The sequence below is a fragment of the Monodelphis domestica genome, chromosome 1 (assembly GCF_027887165.1).
Source record: "Monodelphis domestica isolate mMonDom1 chromosome 1, mMonDom1.pri, whole genome shotgun sequence".
NCBI classification, from domain to species: domain Eukaryota; kingdom Metazoa; phylum Chordata; class Mammalia; order Didelphimorphia; family Didelphidae; genus Monodelphis; species Monodelphis domestica.
The window spans coordinates 315,627,084-315,649,102 of record NC_077227.1 but is presented as its reverse complement, the minus strand read 5'-3'; the positions used below and the strand labels follow the sequence as shown (position 1 = coordinate 315,649,102).

The following is a 22,019-nucleotide window of genomic DNA, read 5'->3' as shown; positions in this document are numbered from 1 at the left end:
GGTAGTTGTTTTTTTTTTTTAACCCTAATTTCCATCATAGAATCAATACTTTGTACTGGGTCCAAGGCAGAAGAGAGATAAGGGCTAGGCAATGGAGGGGAGGTTAGGTGAGTTGCCCAGGGTCACACAGTTAGGAAGTATCTGAGGCTAGATCTAAACCCAGGACCTCCCATCTCTAGACCTGGCTCTCAATCCACTGAGTCACCTACCTTCCCCCTGTGAAGAGTTTTAAAGAACAAATAGAGGATCTTCTCTTTGATCCTTGCAGTCAAAGGCAACCAGAAGAAAAAACAAGGCACTCAATTCTCCAAAAATAGTGAATACTCACAGAGATAGGAAATGCAATGGCAATTGTGCTGAGCCTGGAGTTTGGAACATCTGAATTCATATCAAGCCTCAGACATCTCCTAGTTGTGTGATTCTGGGCCAGTCACTTAATTTCCATCTGCCTCAGATACTCAACTGTAAAAATGGAGATAAGAATAACACCTATCTCTTATAGTTATTGTGAAGATCAAATGAGATAATATTTTAAAGTGCTTAGCATATATAAGTGTTTAATAAATGTTTCTTCCTTGCACCTTCCCTTCAATATACATTACTTAAGAATCACTTTAAATTCAAAGCTTGTCTTTATCCCTGCCACCTGCAATTCAAAAATTCTAACTAACATACACTAATTCTTGGCTTAAGTCAAACATAATTGGAAAGATGAATGTGAAGCCAAAAAATAGCCAAGTAAGGTATTATAAAATTAGATGTAATTGTTCTCTTTTTTAAATTACCCACTGTTCTATTCATGTTCTTACATCCATTGGAGTGAATTAATGAGAGGTGATTACTACCCTTAGGAAAAGGTAATAATAGTAACAATCTCCTGTCTATTAAAAGCTTTAAGGTTTACAAATCATTTTCCTCACAAAACACCTAAGAGGTAGGTAGTTCATCTATTCTTATAATTATTCCCATTTTACAGATGGTGAAATTAAGCTTTAGAGAGTAATTTGCCAAAGGTTACTCTGAGCGTGGTGTCATTCCCCTCCCAGCATGGAAACATAAGATGGTTTAGTGGTCCTTTCCTACTGGTTGTCCATAAAGTATCTCATATGGAGAAATGTATAAGTCTCCTCTGGGTTTTGTTCTCAGATGAAACAGTGCAAGTGGAAGAACCCCTGTCCATTTAAGATGAGTTTGGGTACAGAGTTTAGCTATTGTGGTTTTTAACTCCTTATTCATTCTTTCCTCCTGTCCTAAGCTTTCTGGTCTTTGGCATTATGGAAATTTCCCTTTACTCCCAGAGACTTAAAATCTTGATGTAGAATGCTAGATGTAAAGTGACTTCCCCTGTCTGAGTCAATGGCATCTGGAATGCAGTATCTAGGAACTCTTTCTTTAAACAGTGTTCTCATGCCAGTGTTGTTTTTCTTTGATAGGTATGCTTCTGTCCATTGAGTGAATCTGTCAACTATAACACAACTCATAAGTCATAGAATCAGGACTTAAACTAGGGACTTCTGATTTTACAGTGCTCTTTCCAACATATTGTGCTTCCCCACAGGATAATTATCTGAGGATAATATTCTTTGGGTAGAAAGATAAGTGCTAGGATTAGATTAACTTCTTTCATTTATTCAGCCATCTCTATCAGCATTCTCAAAGTGTTCTACAGAATGCTATTCATTCCCCTGCACAGGCTGGGTAAAACATGTTAATATTTCCAACATCAGCACTATATTGTCCTCTAAAATGTTAACTATTAATTATATGTATGAAAATTATTAGTACAATTATATATATTACTAGTACAACATATGTGAAAAATATCTAAATGTAAAAGTTTTTAGTATTAAAATTAGTTGAATTTCCATATTGTGCAATTTCTCTAAATCTCCTTTTTGCCCAGAATATCCAAGTCCCCATTCCCCTTCAAGAACATGTATAATCAACAGATTTCAATCTTCCAATTTTCAATGGTAAATTGAATTTGAGAAACATTCTATAAATATTATCAAGCATTTCTTTATGTACAGCACAGTACTACATGCAATGGAGGAGACAAAGTCATGCCATTGTCCCTGGCCCACACACAGGTGGTATTCATAGCCATGATGGGAAAACAGTATTTATACTTTTGAAAAATGAAATTGGAAAACAAGACAACAGACGAGATGTCCTTTTCTGAGCCTTACTTTCTTAATCTGAAAAATGAGGATCCCTTTTAAAATTATTTTAGAGTTGTTATGGGACATTGCTTCGTTCATTTTAAAACGATATGTACATAATATTGTACTGTTTGAATATATGTCATTGTCTGAAATACTTTGGTTTTGAATAGACTGGCATTAACCAAACTGGATATCCTGGATGCCTTAGATGAGATTAAAATTGGGGTTTCATACAAGCTAAATGGAAAAAGAATTCCATACTTCCCAGGTAAGCTAGAATATTTTCTATTCATCTCTCCTTCCCAAAAAATGTACTCCATCTTTCCTACTGCCTTTGTTGGAATTTAAGAGTTTAGGGAGCACACTCTCATTAAGGGTTCTTTAGAGAGGCATCTTTTCCCATTCCTTTCATCTTTCTGAAATTTGACACAAAGATTCTGATTACTCTACTCTCATTATGAGCCACTGAGACACAGTAGGGCAATGATCCATTGCCATGCAAAATAATAAATAGGACCATGATCAGATAGATCCTCCTACAGCCATAGTCTGGTCATTTAGGCAACTGAATATAGTGGGAAATACACTGGACCAGGAATCAGGGGACCAGAGTTTAAAGTCTCAGTGTGTAATTTCTTCTCTGTGACCTCTTATGTCATTTCATTTCTATGAGACCTTTTTCTCCTCTGTAAATCATATTTGCTTCTTCTTTCTAGTTTTGTGACACTGGACCCTTCTGAACCTCAGAAATCTCTGACAAAAGGGATAATACATTATTCTCTCTCTATCGTATTCATTCATCAGTCATTCATTAAATACTTGCTATACATTTGTTATGTGCAAGTCACTATATTGGGCCCTGGGAGAGAGAAAATGAAATTGCAGTGGGTACTGAAAAAAATAAATGCATATGAATGCCCTTTGGAAAGTAACAGATATTATAAATCATTTCATATCATAATGAGTTTTTCAGTGAATAACTTAAAATCTTACCAAAATGGAGAGGTTCCATTCTTTTTTTTTTTTTGACACACAACTATCCTTGGTTTAAAATTAAGAAGCAGGATAAGGCAATGGAAAGTCTGTCTACCACTAACTTACTGAATGCACTTCTATGTCTGGGCCTCAGTTTTCCTCTATCCAATGAAGACATTGGACTAGATGATCTCTAAGATCACTCCTGGCTTTGACCCCCCCCCAAGTCTAAATTTTATCATGATGCTATTTTTTCCTCATTGTCCTATTTTTGCTTTGTCTCACCTTACACACACACACACACACACACACACACACACACACACACACCTTTGCAACTGAACTCAGAATAGAAACTACTTGGAGAGAGAAAACTTACACTGGTCCCTGCCTCCAGCCCCATGTCCATCCCTACTGCCAGCCTCATCTGGGTTCTTGTTCTGAGCGCATTCGTTCTGTAACCTGAGCTGCTTTGATTTTTAAATGGAAGGCTACTTCCTGGGCCTCATGAGAAACAGGAAATTCATCCTGGTTATTATCTTTAACATCCATTGCCTTTTGGAAGAATAAGGAAACAGTTAGAGAGGATGACTGAATTAAGTAATACCAGAAGAATATATGAATACAGATCATAACTGGTCTATGAGTTTGTAGATAAATTCTAAGATGTTGCCTAAGGCAATAGATATCAAGTGACTTACCCAGAATCACACAGCAAGTATCAAAGGTGAAATTTAAACCTAGGTCTGCCTTCCTAGAAGTCCAGTGCTCTATCTACTGGGCCATTCTGCTACACTGTATAAAAAATGACACCATAATGATAATATCTTACATTTCCAGAGCATTTTATGGTTCATGTAACACTTTCTTCAAAACAACCTTGGGTAAGAGAAGGCTGTACAGCTGTTAGTTTAACAGATGAATAAATTAAGACTCAGAGAAGTTGGATGAGTCACCCATGGTCACACAATTAGTAATAATACATACAGCATTCCTACAGGAGAGACAACATATATCATTTGGCAGATAAGGAAACACAAGTCCCAACAGCATGACAGGGTTCAGAACCTTTCTCTTTCAGAGAGAAAACAAATGGGACAAGTCTGCAACCAGGTAACCCTGGAACACAACACCCAAACATAGGATCCCCTGATAAGGACATTAGAGAAATGATCCTAAAGGTTGTCTGAACATTGTTAATGGGAACCTATCAGTACAGGATCAAAAGAAAAATCAGCGTCATCATCCTTATGCATATACATATATATATATATATATATATATATATATATATATAATAACACTGACCACAACTCAGCAGATAGGGCTTTGTCTGTCTTTCTACTAAAAAAAATGTCCATGTTTCTCTATTGCTCACTTCAAAGTTAAAGTTTATTTGTGGGGTATTCAAGGTTCTCCACAATCTGAGGTCATGGGGACTTCCAGCCTTTTCTCTCATATTCTACTCCACAGAATTTAAGTTCTAGCACCATTCAATGACTCCTGAATATGACTTGGACATTCCACCTGCCTTTGCTTTCCACTATTATATTCCTAGCTTTGCTTTAAAGATAGGTCAAATGCTATCCCCTCTTTGCTTTTCTTTGCCATAACTATCCTACATTCCCATAGGGTGGTCCTTTGTGCTTCTCACACATGGTTGCATGCAATAATATATAGTGTATATATTTATGTATATATATGAATATGATTTCATTATTTTGGGGAAAGTCCCAGTGAGGAAACACCCCTTTATTAATGCTAAAAGGCACCTTCTCTCTAACTTAGAGTCTTAGAGAATTGATTAGGACACTGAGGTTAAAAGATTCATCCAAGGTCACCTGTTCAATATATGTTAGAAGCAGTACTTGAACTCGGAACTTCCCAACTCCAAAGTAGACTCTAACCATTAGACCACAGTGCCTCTCCTTATATTCCAGTATTTATGTCTTACCCCTCACTGAACTATGAGTTTTGTCATGGCAGGAACCATGCCTTTTCCTCATTTTGTATCTCTCCCTAGTACCTAGGACAGCACTAGGACAGTTACTAGAACTGTGGTATTCACAGAAAAGGAGCTTTTAAAAATGTGAGTTAGTGGGGTGGCAAGAAGGGAGAAAATAGACTTCCTAACGAAACCCTGAGTGACTCCTTTAAAGCTTGAAGGAGGCATTTTTAGGATAAATCACAAAATGTCCAACTTTATTAAGCTTCAGTTAACCTATATATTCCACACACCCCCAGTAACAGGTCTATGATGAGAATATAAATAGGGTTTTTTAAGCAATTTTTACAACTTACTTTTAAATATTTTTTAAATGTTAAGTTCCAAATTGTCTTCTTCCCTCCAGCTCCTTCCCTACCCACTGAGAAGATAAGCAGTATGATACCTTATTATAGATGTAAAGTCATACAAAAGCTATTTCCATATTAGTCATGTTCAGGGGGAAAGCAAGAAAAATAAAGTGAAAAAATGTTTCAATCTGCACATGGAGCTCATCCGTCCCTTTTAAGGAGGTGTATAGTATTTCTCATCCTGAGTCCTTTGAAATAGCCATGGATCAGAGGAGCTAATTAATATTGATATTGATCAGAGCAGCTAATTCTTTCACAGTTCATCATTATTACACTATTGCTGTTACTGTGTACAATGATCTCCTGGCTCTGATCACTTCACTTTGCCTCAGTTCATAAAAGTCTTCACAGGTTTTTCTGAAACCATCCTATTCATCAAATCTTATAGCACCATTAGTATTCCACCATAATTGCCCAGGAGCAAAAAAATTTTTTGCCTGGTACTATCATGCCCAGCACTATTGTTCACTATTACTCAATTGTTGTTTCCTGATAAATCTCCACAATTTATTCAATCATTTCTCAGTCACTGGAGATCCCCTCAGTTTCCAATTCTTTGCCAACACAAAGAGAGACACTAAAAAGATTTTTATATGTAGAAGTCCTTACCCTTTTTCTGTGTTCTCTTTCGAATACAAACCTAACAGCAGTACTGCTAGGATATTATATCTAGTTATTATTCTAGTAGATATAATCTAATAGATATTATATATAGGAAGTTCTAAAGGAGACTTTTATTATTTTGTTGCATAGCAATTCCCTGTTTTTAGAGTTTTAAAAGGAGAAATTAAGCAAAACCCCCTTTAGAGAGAGAATGTAAAATGGATTCCTTCATTGAGTGGGAAATTGGTCCTTTGATTCTGTGACTGTAAGATGCTATGAACCTATGTGTTTTCCCCCAGCTAATCAGGAAATACTTCAGAAGGTGGAAGTGGAGTATGAAACGATGCCTGGATGGAAGACAGATACAACTGGGGCCAGGAAATGGGAGGACCTTCCTCCCAAGGCTCAGAATTACATCCGGTTTGTAGAGAATCACATTGGTGTAGCAGGTAGGTTTCCCTGAATTTCTCCCATTGGGACACATCCAGATCTGTCTGAAAAGGACCCTAGACACAGTCAAATATTCTCAAATTCTGACACATGTTGAGGTTAGAATGGGATGGGATGATAGAATGGAAAAAATCTGAAATGTTGTAGGAAGCTTAACAAAGTTTAAAAAAACATAGTGGCTTAGATGTTAGCAGAATTGGAATCTAGTCCTGTTTCTGCCATTGACCTTGAACAAATTATTTTAACTTCTATGAATCTCATTTGCCTCATAAAAAATGGAAAATTAAAACAGGAAAGATAACAATATCTATCTGCCCACTTAGGGCAACTAGGAGGCACAGTAGATAAAATGCTAGATTTAGAATCAGGAAAACTCATCTAAGTTCAAATCTGACCTCAGACACTTACTAGTTCTATGACCCTGGGCAAGTCATTTAACCCTATTTGCCTCAGTTTCCTCCTCTGTAAAATGAGCTAAAAAAGGAAATGACAAACCACTTTGGTATCTTTGCTAAGAAAACTTCAAATATGGTCATGAAGAGTCAGACAAGACTGAAACAACTGAACAACATCCTCTCTATTTTATAGGCTTATTGTGAAGCTCATGTGAGATCATGCTTATGAAAGTATAAAGCATTGAAAGAATACCATCACTAGATACAGAAGTAAATAAAAAAGAGCAATTAATTAATTAACTTGAAAGGCAACAACAGTAACTAGGACGCTTATCTTGGAAGTAGAAGAGCCAAGTTTGAGCCTGGTTCTCATGTTTATCATCTACGTGACTCTGGATAAATGACTTTAGTTCTCTGAATCATCTCTTAGTTTCCTCATCTGTAAGATTCACTCAAAAAAAAAAACATGTATTATGTCTACTATGAATAAGATCCTGTGCTAGGTGTTGGGAATACCAAAACACACAAAGCCCATATATTTAAGGGGCTTTTATTTTGTAAAGGGGACACAAGACAAGTAAACACAAAGTATATGCCAAATAATCTGAAATAATTTCTGGAGGGGAAAAGTTTAGCAACTGGAGAAGGAGGGAGAAAATGAAGAAAGAAAGACTTCATGGAAGAACTGTGAACTTGTGAACTCTGTCTTAAAGGCAGATAGGGATTCTTCAGACAAAGAGGAGGGAGGAGGTAATTCCAGACAGAAACCTGTGCAAATATACATAAGTAGAAGATACAGGGAACAGCAGGAAAGTTTGACTAAAGTGGGGAAATGCATAAAGAAAAATAATGTAAAATAAGACTAGAAAACTCCCTGCTGTTAATTTTGTATTTTATCCAGCAATAATAATGAGACACTGAAGTTTTTTTAGAAAGAGGATGACATGGTCAGATCTATGATTCGAGAATATCATTTTCAAAACTAGGACAGCCTGAAGAAGAGAGAAAACACAAGACAGGGAGATCAGTTAGGCAGCTATCATAATAGTCCAGGCAAAAAATGATGCATTTCATAGGATGATTTCAAAAAGAGCTGGAAAGACCTACATGAACTGATGCAGAATGAAATAAGCAGAACCAGGAGAACGTTGTACATAATAACAGCAATATTGTATAATGATCAATTGTGAAAGATTTGGCTACTCTCAGCAATACAATGATCCAGGACAATTCTAAGGAACTTAAGAAACCTCCAAAGAAAAAGCTGTTGGAATCAGATGCAGATCAAAGCATGTGATTTTTCACTTTAGTTTATTTGTGTTTGGGTTTTATATCATTATTCTCTAACAAAAATGAACATGTGGAAATCTGTTTTGCATGATAATACATGTATAACCCAAATTGAATTATTTTCAGTCTCTGAGAGGGGGTAGAGAAGGGAAGGAGGGAGAAAATTTGGATCACATACCTCTTGTGGTTCTTAAAAAGAAAACACTTTGTAAAGTTCTTGGGAAGCTTATTATTGGTGGTGGTGGTACTATAGTATTTCACTGTCTGGATTCATCAGGAAATAACAATTGAATAATAATGATCAATAGTGTTGGGCATGATGGTACTGGACCAAAGATTACAATAGGTCACACACAATTTAAGAGCACTTTTGTTTATCACATCCCTATGAAGAAGGTAAGGCAAGTATCATTGTTCCCACTTTACAGATGAGGAAACTAAGGGTAAGAGAGAGGAAGAAACTTGCCCACGGTCATAAAGCTAGTGAGTACCAGATCCAGGACTCACAGAATCTCAAGTGAAAGCGACCCTGGGAAGCAAATTGGTACAGTGGAAACAATACTGAATCTGGAGTCCTACAAGTATATAGAGAGAGACAACATAGTAGAGTGGAAGGAGTAGTGGATTTAGAGTCAAGCAACAAGGGTTAATCCTAGATACCTCTGAGCCAAAGCTCTCTGGAGCATTATTTATAAAATGAGGGTTCTGGACCAAGGCTAATGGTAGGTAGCCAAAAGGTCCCATTTAAGTCTAGATCCTGTGAAGACCTTCACTAACAGAGAACTTACTATTTCTCTAGGTAAGCAGTTCTATTTTTGGAAATCTCTGTTCATTAAGTCTACCTTATATAAAATTATATCTGGGTTTTGTTTTTTTTCTGAAACAAGTGTGTCTTGTTCCTAAATATTTTATGACTTTTGGTTCCTGGTCCAAGAGCTCTTGCCTTCCTATGCTTTGGACCGGCTATATTTACTATCCAGATTCACCAGGGAATTATATACTGTTTTACTCTGTTTTGCAATCCTGGTCTATAGAAGAAAGTAAATCTCAATCACGTTTAGGGACAATAGTCATAATAAAAATAAGAATATTAATAACTACATTTATGTAACATTTTAAGTCTGTAAGATTAGAGAATTTATAGTTGGAAAGAGATCTGAGAGAAAAGCACTTCTTTCACAACAAACTAGAAAGCAAGTGTTATAGTCTTTCATCTTTATAGATGAGGAAGAAAATGATTTGTACTGAGGCTACAATGTAGTAAGTGGTAGAACTGGGATGCTCAATGCTCCCCAAAGCTTGGGAGAAAACATCAAAATATTACTTATGGAAGGATATCCCTACTGCCCCAGTAATAGTGACCAAGCCAAGTGCCAGGTGTATGGATATTAAAAGAACAATAGTAAGTTATAGCTTTCTGAGGGCATAAACCTGCTGTTTCTTTAAATAATATCCAGCCAACCATCATTATCCCATCAATAAACTTTTTTTTGATGGTGTCATTGGAAGTTAGCTATATTTGAGGCAGCTAGGAGGCTCAGTGGATTTAGAACCAAACCCAAAGATAGGAAGTCCAGGATTATTAGAATAAGCTGCTCTACTCTATGACTCTCTTAGGGCTATTAGTTCATCTAATAGTAACTTTTAAAGTGCTCTCTAAATTATAAAACATTACTCACATATAGTGATGTTGCTACACTGTGTATGGAATGTATTATGAGTATTGGACTTGGTGTTAGTAGGGACTGAGTTGATTTTAATACTTATTAGATCATGTGACCTATGAGCCTCAGTTTCCTCATCTATAACCTGAGTCTACTAAAACTTGCACAGAGTTCTTGGGAAGATAAAAAAGAGAAAATATGTATAAAATGTTTCATACATGTAGATTCTGGACTTACTTTCCTAACTCTGGCCCACACCAGCACATCAGACTTCCAGAGTTCAAGCCTAGAAGGAAGGAAATAATAAACACTTAAATGCCTACTCTGGTGGAGGCACAGTGTTAAAAATGTTTAAAATATTATCTCATTTGACACCTGAGGAGTTGGTGGGGTCTTCTTTTTTTCTTAAACCTTACCTTCCATTTAAAATCAATACTGGTCCAAGGCAGAAGAGAAGTAATGGGTAAGCAATTGGGGTTACATGACTTGCCCAGGGTCACACAGCTAGGAAGTGTATGAGGCCAGATTTGAACTTGTCTAGCTCTCAATCCACTGAGCTACCTAGATGCTCCCAGGCTTTTTTCTAATGCCATGTAGTTCATAAGCCTCACTAATGTGCTTTCCCCATCCCTCATGATAGTCAGTTGATATTGATTAATTGACTAAATTTAACCAGCTTTTAGAAATGGGTTTTTACCACAGTGGTACAATTTGTACAAAACACCCCCCCCCTAAAATCTATGACTTACTGTCCCATCAGTACATACAGAGTCCAGAGGGAAGTAGAGAGTATGTGTGACAAAGGGGTAAACTCACAACTCTTAGTCCCTAGAAGTTCCTCCTTCCATTTTGTGGATTTCTCATGAAGTTAAGCATGATATTACTTTTCAGAGAAGCTCCTTGTAAAGAGCACTGGATCTACTTTTCCTCATCATATCCAATCTGTTCTTGGTTTCTGCTTTGGATACTGCTGCCAGTTGCCATTTCACCAGAAGATGCTGCTGGGATGCCAATGAAAAATTCAAGTCCTCTCATAGCCAAGAGAAGGCTTAAACTGAGGATGAGACATCCTTTTCCACCTCTCCTCTTCCTCCAACCATCCACCCCCAAACCTAGCAATTCATTCTCAGGATTATTTGACTAGAACACTCCCTTTGCTGGCTTCATTGGTGATAAACCAGCTCCTCCTGATTTTATACAAAACCTTACACCTCCATGACCAGGTCCCTCAACCAATTAGAACAGATTTCTTGTTCCTTATCACTCCAGATCAAGCCGTAGCTTTAAAGGATTTTCCAGACTCATTCCAAATTAAGATGATGTTCTCACCTGGATAAGTATAGAATTACTTTAGCTTAGTATTACTTTAAAGTGATCTGGGAGGAGCAGCTAGGTAGTTTAGTGGATAGAGGACCAGACATGGAGTCAGGAGGACCGGGTTCAGATATGACCTCAGACATTTCTTAATTGTATGAATTTGGGATAGTCACTTAAACCCAATTACCTAGTACTTGCCACTCTTCTGTCTTAGAACTGAGAGCCAGGCCTAGAAACAGGAGGTTCTAGTTTCAAATCTGGCCTCAGACACTCCCAGCTGTGTGACCCTGGGCAAGTCACTTGACCCCCATTGCCTAGCCCTTACCAATACACAGTATTGACTCCAAAACAGAAGGTAAGGGTTTAAAAAAAATAAAAGAACTGATACTAAGACAGAAGGTAAAGGTGTTTTTTTTTAATAATAGATAAAATGAGGTGGGATAACTGATTAACACATTTAATCCCCCACCCACTTCCACCTCCTGCCCTTCTAATGCCTCAAGTTCATGTTATCTGAGAAAAATATTTTATAAATTCATTCACCTGAAGAAGCTAGGGATTGAATATGCAATCCCTAGGGGGAATATATTTTTAAAATGTATTTAAAGGAGTCTGTAAAGAGCAAATTTAACCCATAGGAATAAAGATCTGATTATGGGAGGAAGTCCGGAGAGAGTTTTTTTTCCAGTGATATATCTTCAGCTAAGTGCTGTTCAACAGTTTTTTTCAAAGATTTAAATGGAAGTATAGATGGCACACTTAGCAAATTTGCAGGTGTTACAGAGCTATGTGAAACATCTAACATTGGACAACAGAATCAAGATCCAAAATGATGCTGACTTGCTTGGAACAAGGACAACCAAATCTATTCAACAAAATTTAATAGAGATCAATGTATTAGGAGAAGTACATCTAAGCAATTGTTTATCTGTAAAAATTATTCATGGTTTAAGGGTAAAAAGCAGCAGAGTAAGGTGTGTTGTTGTTGTTGTTGCTGCTGAGTTGTGTCCAACTCTTCCTGACTCCATGGACTGTCCACAGGGTTTTCTTGGCAAAGGTACTAGAATGGTTTGCCATTTCCTTCTCCAGTGGATGCTTTTGTCAGACGATTAAAGGTTAAGTGACTTACTCAGAATTACATCGTTAAGAAGTATCTGAAGCTTAAAAAAATATATATCTGAATCTGAACTCGGGTCTTCCTGGCTCTAGGTTCAATCCTCTAACCCCTGAGCAACAGCTACTTCTTATAATAAGATGTAGTGTTCTTCAAAGTAGGAACCAGATGAATTGCCTTCTAGTTCCCATTGGACCACTAACTTAATGCATAACTTTGGGCAAATTGCTTCTTCTTTCTGGGCCTCATTTTCCCTAGTTGTAAAAAGAAGAGGTTGGGCTCAATGATTTCCAAGATCTCTTCTGGCTTTAATGTCTTGAATCTAAATTTAATTTTCCTGACTAGATGCATTGCCCTGACATCAGAGACATCCATTAACATTGCCTCTTTTTCAGTTGCCTTTGTACTCCTTCCTCCTTCACACAACCACCTCTACGCTGCCTTCTTTAGCTAACTGACCACCCTTTCCCACTGTTCTAGAGTAGACACTATTTAAAGAGAAAAAGCCTTACACTGTTTCCTGTCCCTATCTCTAAGTGCCTATTCAATGTTCATTGTAAGCATTTATACCTTAGATATTAATAAATGCAAAAAGGAGAGTTTGATTTATTGTTTTGATGATTGTCTAGCCATAAGGAAATAATGGAGGAAATGTTAATAACTTAAAAATATGTTGTGGTTACATTTTTTTTCTGAGTTGGTAAATAAAATTTTACCAGCCCACATGCTGTTGGAACCTCTCATGTTTCTTCAGAAAGCCTACAAAGTATCATTTTTATTCAGTTGTCCTTTTTTATTATGTCATTATTTCTCCAAAAGGCAGTTGGGGGGTAGGGTGGAGTAGAGGTAAAGGTAGTAACTAGACTGACACTCCTGTTTCCCACAAAGACCAGACAGCAGCTTTCCACTAAAAGGACCAAAACAACTTAGGTTATAAGAGTCCCTAGGTTCACACAGATGGCAACATGCCCCATAACCATTTCTATCTGAACCACACTTAAAAAGATAAGCATGAGATGCTCATAATAGTTCATCTTCCTGTAGAGTTTTAAGGTTTTCCATATACTTTCCTAGCAACCACAAATAGTAGTATTTTCATTTTACAGTTAAGGAAATTAATCTTTTAAATTCACTGAAATTATGACACTTCACCATCATTCTAACTTGGTTTAACAACTATTCATAATCATCCATGCACAGTCCCTTCCTATGTTTAAGGTATTATTAAATCCTTCCTGAGTGGCATTAAGAATATTGCTTATCCTCAACTTTTTCCCATTTTAGTTTTTAATAAATATAAAAATTATAGTATGTTTGAAATTGTTATTTTTGTTTGTTTTAATAAGTATTTGTTATTTTGTGTTTTTCAGTTAAGTGGGTTGGTGTTGGAAAATCAAGAGAGTCAATGATCCAGCTGTTTTGAACAGAGAAAGAACTTCAGTCCTGAGAAGCACAATTTAAGAGTCATCTGTCCCCCCAAGACCACAGTAGCTATTCTGCTACTGATCAGACTCAGTTGAAAAAGATTATGAAAAATGAATAAAAACATATTTTCTGTATTTTTATAAACTTATTTAAACCTTCAGGTTTCAAATTCCATGGTGATTTAAAAGATGTTTGGAAGTCAAAGTTATAAAAACACAAAAATTTCAATTCTTCTGGCTCAGAGTGAATAAGAAGGAATAAAAATATTCAATGGAAAGAGACCTGAAAGTCAGAAGACCTTGACTCTAATCCTGGCTCTGGCACACACCTTATGGGTGTGAACATGGGCCTCCCTGGACCTCAATTTTTCACAATTGTAAAATTAGGCAGGTTAGACAGTGATCTTTAAGGCTCTCCCATCTCTTGAAATTCTGCAAATGACCTGATTTTATTTCCATGTGAATACTTTTTGGCTACTACGGGGTCATGGAAAGAAAAGACAACTTGTTATCAAGAGAGCTAGGTTAAATTCCTGATTAGAACACTGTATGACCATGGGTAAATTATTTCCCTTATTGGTGCCTCAGTTTCCTTGCAGATAAAATACACATCTTCATAATATTCATCATAGCACTCTGTGATTAAATTTAATAATTCCACTGGCAAATTACAATATGCAATTGATCAGGAGAAAGATCTTAAAATATAAAGGAAAAGAAATTCAGATAGCCCAAGACTATTCTGCAACCACTAGCAACCAGAGGGAATAGAATAATGTGTTCCAAAGAGCAAGAGAGTGCAAGATACAATCCAGAATGACTTTCCCTGCAATATGAGGTTAACTATTAATGAAAAAAGATGGATATTCAAAACATTCCTAGGAAGAAAAGCAAACCTGAAGAAATCATTTACTTGTGAAACACCCCAGACAATACAGGAAGAGTAAATAAATATGATGACCAACAAGAACAAGAGATATCATTCCGAGATTTCTTTCAGGGGTAACTAAGTAGCTCCCTGGATTGAGAGCTAGACCTAAAAGACAGAAAATCCTGGGTTCAAATTTTACCTCAGTCACTTCCTAGTTGTGTGACCCTGATTAAGACCCATTGCCCAGCCCTTTATACTTGTCTGCCTTGGAACCAATACATAGAATTAATTCTTAGACAGAAGATAAGGGTTTTAAAAAAGAGAGATTTCTTTCTAAATGCACACAAGGTAACAAGGATGAAAGCAGAAGTCAAATAAAAAGGAAAGTAGATAAATAGGTCTCAGACATCATAGATTACAGTTTGCTTTTCAGCCATTTCAATCATGTCCAACTCTTTATGACCCCATTTGGGGTTTTATTGACAAAGATACTTGAGAGGCTTGCTATTTCCTTCTCCAACTCTTTATATATGAGATAATCGAGGCAGAGTTAAGTGACTCGCCCAGTGTCACATTAGTAAGTATCTGAGACCAGATTAGAACATGAGATGAATCTTCCTGACTCCAAGCCTGGTGATCTATCCATTGCATCACCTAGCTACCCTAATCTTGCAATATAAATCAATATGATTCAATGTTTATTTGTGGGACTAAATTACAGAAAACATTGGAGGGCACATAAAAAGGAAGGGGAGAAGACAGAAGGGAATGTACAATGAATCTTAATCAAGTTAAAGGCTAACAATGAAAAGAAATTAATGTCCTGTAGTATTTTAGGAAGAAGAGAAGCTATAAGAGATTGTGTGAGGAGGCAAAGGGAGAATTGAAAAAGGGGGGGGGGCAGGGAATCTTGCTTTAGTGATAGAAGAGATGAATGCTCCCATGAAAGAAGAGAGATTTTCTATAAAAGGAGATTGGGATCCTGATAATGGGTAAAATCTGCAAGGACTTGATTCTTCACAGAAGAAAGTAGGTGTCTTAATTTGGGGTAAAAAACTGTGTTGAGGCAAATGGGAAAAATATAAGTATAAGTCATAATTGAATTGATTAAACAATATAATAAGACAAAAATAGTGCAAATATGGATAAGACAAAATCTCACACTGTTATTTATGAGAAACACAACTAAGAAACAAAAATATACACAAAATAAAAATTAGAGAGCCAATATAATAAAAATGACCATCCTACCCAAACTTATTTATCTATTTAGTGCCATACCCATTGAACTACCAAAATACTTCTTCACTGATTTAGAAAAAACCATAACAAAGTTCATTTGGAAGAACAAAAGATCAAGGATATCCAGGGAAATAATGAAAAAAAACACATATGATGGGGGCCTTGCAGTCCCAGACCTCAAACTATATTACAAAGCAGCAGTCATCAAAACAATTTGGTACTGGCTAAGAAACAGAAAGGAAGATCAGTGGAATAGACTGGGGGAAAACGACCTCAGCAAGACAGTATACGATAAACCCAAAGATCCCAGCTTTTGGGACAAAAATCCACTATTCGATAAAAACTGCTGGGAAAATTGGAAGACAGTGTGGGAGAGACTAGGAATAGATCAACACCTCACACCCTACACCAAGATAAATTCAAAATGGGTGAGTGACTTAAACATAAAGAAGGAAACCATAAGTAAATTGGGTAAACACAGAATAGTATACATGTCAGACCTTTGGGAGGGGAAAGGCTTTAAAACCAAGCAAGATATAGAAAGAATCACAAAATGTAAAATAAATAATTTTGACTACATCAAACTAAAAAGCTTTTGTACAAACAAAACCAATATAACTAAAATCAGAAGGGAAACAACAAATTGGGAAAAAATCTTCATAGAAACCTCTGACAAAGGTTTAATTACTCATATTTATAATGAGCTAAATCAATTGTACAAAAAATCAAGCCATTCTCCAATTGATAAATGGGCAAGGGAAATGGATAGGCAGTTCTCAGATAAAGAAATCAAAACTATTAACAAGCACATGAAGAAGTGTTCTACATCTCTTATAATCAGAGAGATGCAAATCAAAACAACTCTGAGGTATCACCTCACACCTAGCAGATTGGCTAACATAACAGCAAAGGAAAGTAATGAATGCTGGAGGGGATGTGGCAAAGTAGGGACATTAATTCATTGCTGGTGGAGTTGTGAACTGATCCAACCATTCTGGAGGGCAATTTGGAACTATGCCCAAAGGGCGACAAAAGAATATCTACCCTTTGACCCAGCCATAGCACTGCTGGGTCTGTACCCCAAAGAGATAATGGACACAAAGACTTGTACAAAAATATTCATAGCTGCGCTCTTTGTGGTGGCCCAAAACTGGAAAACGAGGGGATGCCCATCAATTGGGGAATGGCTGAACAAACTGTGGTATATGTTGGTGATGGAATACTATTGTGCTCAAAGGAATAATAAAGTGGAGAAGTTCCATGGAGACTGGAACAACCTCCAGGAAGTGATGCAGAGCGAGAGGAGCAGAACCAGGAGAACATTGTACACAGAGACTAATACACTGTGGTATCATCGAACGTAATGGACTTCTCCATTAGTGGCGGTGTAATGTCCCTGAACAACTTTCAGGGATCCAGGAGAAAAAAAACACCATTCATAAGCAAAGGATAAACTATGGGAGTGGAAACACCGAGAAAAAGCAACTGCCTGAATACAGAGGTTGAGGGGACATGACAGAGAATAGACTTTAAATGAACACTCTAATGCAAATACTATCAACAAAGCAATGGGTTCAAATCAAGAAAACATCTAATGCCCAGTGGACTTACTCGTCGGCTATGGGGGGTGGGGGGGAGGAAAAGAAAATGATCTATGTCTTTAACGAATAATGCTTGGAAATGATCAAATAAAATATATTAAAAAAAAAAAATTAGAGGCTGAAACAAAATTTCCTGTGTATCAGGTAAATTTTTTAAAAATCAGGAGTTGCAATCCTGCCATCAGATAAAGCAAAAATTAACATACAAAACATAAAAAGAGATAAACAAGGAAACTACATTATGCTGAAAGGGACCATAGACAACAAATAAATATCAGTATTAAACATATGTGCTCCAAACGCCTTAGTATTTAAATCCATAAAGGAAATAATAACTGAACTACAATAAGACAAACAGAAACACAGTACCAGGAGATTTCAGTTTTCCTCTCTCATTTTGGATAAGTCTAACAAAAAGATTAACAAAAGAGAAAATATAGAATGAAACAGTTGGATGGAGAAACTAGAGCTAAAAGATAATATTGGCTAAATGGAACTGCTAAAAATAAACATATTTCCCAGTGCCATAAGCAACTTCTACTGACCCTGTATTAGGACCCAAAGCTATTGCAAGCAAATGTTAAAAAGCAACAATAACAAATATGTAAAGTAGGATGATCATACAGTACAAATAAGCAGTTCGGGAAATAGTACAAATGACCCTATCCCAAATGAAGACTTAACAATGAAATCTTAGATACTGAGTGAGTCAAAAAATAAATTAGAGAAACAAGTAATAATTTTTTCAAAAAAATTTATAATGATGAAACAACATAAAATTTCTAGGATTAAGCTAAATCTCAAGCAGAATCATGAACCTAAAAATATATTAACAAAATACAAAAAGAGGATTAATAAAATGAACATTCAATTAGAAGTTAGAAAGTCAACAATCAATTGGCTTAAGAAAAGACATTAAAATTTTGAGGAGAAATGGATAAGCTGGAAACAAAACAGAACAAAACAAAAAAAAAGATTATTGAATTAATAAGTAAGACCAAACAAGAGAGAATCAGAAACAGTGGGACTCGGTAACCCAGTATTCAATAAACCAGAAAACATAATTTACATTATAAAGAACTCTATGTGATAAAAAAAATTCCTGGAAAAACTAGAAAATAGTCTGGCAGAAAATGGGCTTAAATCAACATATGTACACCACAATTGGTATTCTAAATGGATTTGTGACCTTAAAATTAAAGAACACTTAAAAAACACACATACACACACATATATAGAAGAGTAGCAGATCATATACCTCTCACAAATATAGGAGCTGTATTCCTTTTTGTTTTGTTTTGTTTTGTTTTTGGAGCTATATTCTTAACCAAGCAAGAGATAGAGATATTTACAAAAGATAAACTATCTAACTTTGGTTAAATGAAACTAATGCATGGACAAAATTAATACAATAAGAAGAAATGCAGTCAAATGGGAAATATGCATGTCAAATTTATCTGATATGGGTTTGATATGCAAAATAGGTAAACTACAAATAAGAACAAAAGCTATCCTGTTATAGTCAAAATATATGAACAAATAGTTATCAAATGAAGAGACACAAACCATTATAACTATTATATTCTTTAATGAACTATATTAAAGAATGACCCATATTACTAAATAACAAGAGAAATGCACATTGAAAACAACCCTGAGGTTTTACTTCACACCCTCCAAATTGGCAAATATGACACAAGATGCGAATGATAAATGTTGAAGATTATGGATAAATAGGCAAACTAATGCTTGTCAGTGGAGCTTTGAAATGGTTCAACTATTTTTTAAAGCAATTTGGAATTATGCCAATAAAGTAACCAAAATGTCTACTCTTTGATCCAGACATTTTATCACTAGGCTTATGCCCTCAGAAGGCCATTGATTAGAAGAAAGGCTCCATATATTCATATATTTACATTAGTACTTTTTGTGATAGCAATTGGAAATAGAGTCGATCCATATAGATTAGGAGATGACTAAACAAATTGTAGTGATTAGATATTATTGTAATTATAAGAAATGGTATAATGAATATAATGATGGAAAGGTCTACATGAACTAATGTAGGAGTGAAGTAAGCAGAACCAAGAAAACAAAAACACTACTACAACAATGTAAATAAAAGAATCACTAAAAAAATTTCAAAAGTAAATGTTGCAAAAATTACAAAGAACAAATATGGCTCCAAAGAAGAGATACCTACTTCTACCCCTTTGCAGAGGTAGGAGATCCACAAGTGTTACATATATTTTCAGACTTCTTTGATGTATTTATTAATCATGTATTTAAAACTTTTGTCTTTAAAAAATTCTATGTGCTATATATGATGGCTCTTTGGGAGGGACAAAGGAAGGTTCTCAGGGAAATTATGTTGATATAAAGTTAATAAAAACTTATAAAAATGAATGTAATTATAAAAAAGATACATGAATTATTATAACACATTTCCCTATGCCTATACAATATCAATCTATGAAGTTAGAAATACAATCTTTTAAATGAAGCAATTTCAATCAGGGGTGTCCCTCAATTGGGAAATGGCTGAACAAATTGTGGTGTCTGATAGTGATGGAATACTATTGTGCTGTAAGGATTGATGAACTGGAGGATTTCTATATGAACTGGAAAAACCTCCAAGAACATTTGCAGAGTGAAATGAGCAGAATCAAGAGAACATTATACACTGAAAGTGAAACATTGTGGAACTATAGTAGTAATACAATATTCTAGGACATTCCTGAGGAACTTATGAGAAAGAATGCTATCCACATTGAGAGAAAGAACTATGGGTGTAGAAATACAAAAGAAAAACTTATTACTTATGACTTGTTTATATGGGTATATGATTTGGGATTTTGGCTTTCATTTGTATAACCTAGTGGAATTATTAGCTCTGGGATGAGGTAGGGAAAGAAAATGAATCATGTAAACATGGAAAAATATTTTTAAATAATTAAATTTAAATAATAAATAAAAGAAGCCATTTCAAAAATACTGTAAGCACTTCTTAAAGTCCACAAGAAAGTGGAAAATTGGCCAGGAGATAATGACACAAAATAACAATTGTCTGTTGTCACAATCACCAAAAATTTAAGGCACATTTTTATTCTAGAATTCTATACCCCAAATTATCTCTGGTCATATGTAGTTTAAATACTAACAGAGGAAGACAAATCATAAAATAGAAATGGAAAACTAGGGGAGAGAGGTGGGAGGCTTTAACAGGCCACCGGTGTAGCAGACTGGCATAGAGACCTGGGCCCCAAAAAGATAAGGCAAAAGTTAACCCTATGAGAACCAAAGGACTCCTGGGAAGAGTCCAAGTTACTAGTGGGAAGGAGGAGGAGGTCCAGGTGTGAGGGCACTTGCTATTTGTCAAGCAGAGCATTTAGGAGGTACAGTGGATAAAGAGAGCCAAGCCTGGAATCAGGAAGATTCATCTTCCAGAGTTCAAATCTGGTCTCAGACTCTTACTATTTATATAACCTGGGCAAGTCACATAACCCTGTTTGCTTCATTTTCCTCATCTGTAAAATAAACTGGAGAAGGAAATGTTATTCTAGTATCTTTGCAAAACAAACAAACAAACAAACAAAAACAAATGGGGTCATGAAGTTATATGCAACTGAAATGACTGAACAATAATGTGTCAAGTTCTAAAACACAAAGTGAGATAATTCCTGGTCCTAAGAAGCTACATTTTAATTGGGGGAGACAAGTAAAAAAAAAAGAAAGAAAGAAAACAGCTCCTTAGTTTTAGAAAATGTTCTATGGAAGATACTATTGTATAACTTGGGAGCTTAATTAAACACTATATCCCAGAGTTATTTTTCAGTAAAAGTGATGATTATATAACGATGATGATGATGATGATGATGATGATGATTCTCATGCAGGACAAATCCAAAAAAGACAAAAAACCTGAACTCACCCCCAATTAGAAAACGACTTGTTAATTGCATTTGTACTTATGACACCACCCACGTGGGCTAACTTCTTTCTATTGGTTAAGTAGGAATCTGCGGTCTCTTTAAAATTTCTTTCTCAATCTGTCTCTCTGACGTTTTTGTCCTTTGCATTTTTGGATAAAGAAGGCCACCAGATGTTGGGGTGATGGAACTCAAAGTGGGGCGGAGGGGACTTGGATTTAAGAATTCGGTGGATTGATGAACAGAGCCCAGCTATAAACCTAATCCATCTCCCCTCCCCAGGCACTGAGAGGATAGATCAAGAAGAAGGGCATTTTAAGGGCAAGAGGGGCTGCCTCAGTGAGATGGTGAGATCCTTTAGAGCAGCACTTTTTAAAAATCACTTGCTTTAATCCGCAGGCACTTTTTGGGAAAACTACCCAGTGCACAAACAAGCGGGAAAGAATACGCATGCGCGCTGCCCAATCCGCCAAACTAAGCCTTCCCCCAAAAAAGGAGGTGTTCACTATCACCACCTTTGAATGCTCATCCGCGCCCCGAGCTAGCCCCGCCCTCCTCCAGATAGTTCTCCCGCCCCTGAACTAAGCCCCACCCATGACGTAAAACGGTCTCTCCCCCATACTC

The 22,019-nt window shown here is 36.2% G+C and overlaps 1 protein-coding gene across 1 annotated transcript in view; it reads left to right on the top strand.

Annotated features, from left to right (window-relative positions):
- The window catches only part of ADSS1 (adenylosuccinate synthase 1), an 83,211-nt gene extending 69,324 nt beyond the window's left edge, over positions 1-13,887 (top strand). Inside the window, exons 11-13 of the mRNA XM_001366493.3 lie at positions 2,336-2,433; positions 6,398-6,547; positions 13,699-13,887. Of these exons, the coding sequence (XP_001366530.1) occupies positions 2,336-2,433; positions 6,398-6,547; positions 13,699-13,751 (301 nt within the window). The 3' untranslated portion in view covers positions 13,752-13,887. The remainder of the gene's footprint in view (positions 1-2,335; positions 2,434-6,397; positions 6,548-13,698) is intronic.
- Positions 13,888-22,019: the final 8,132 nt, after the last annotated feature.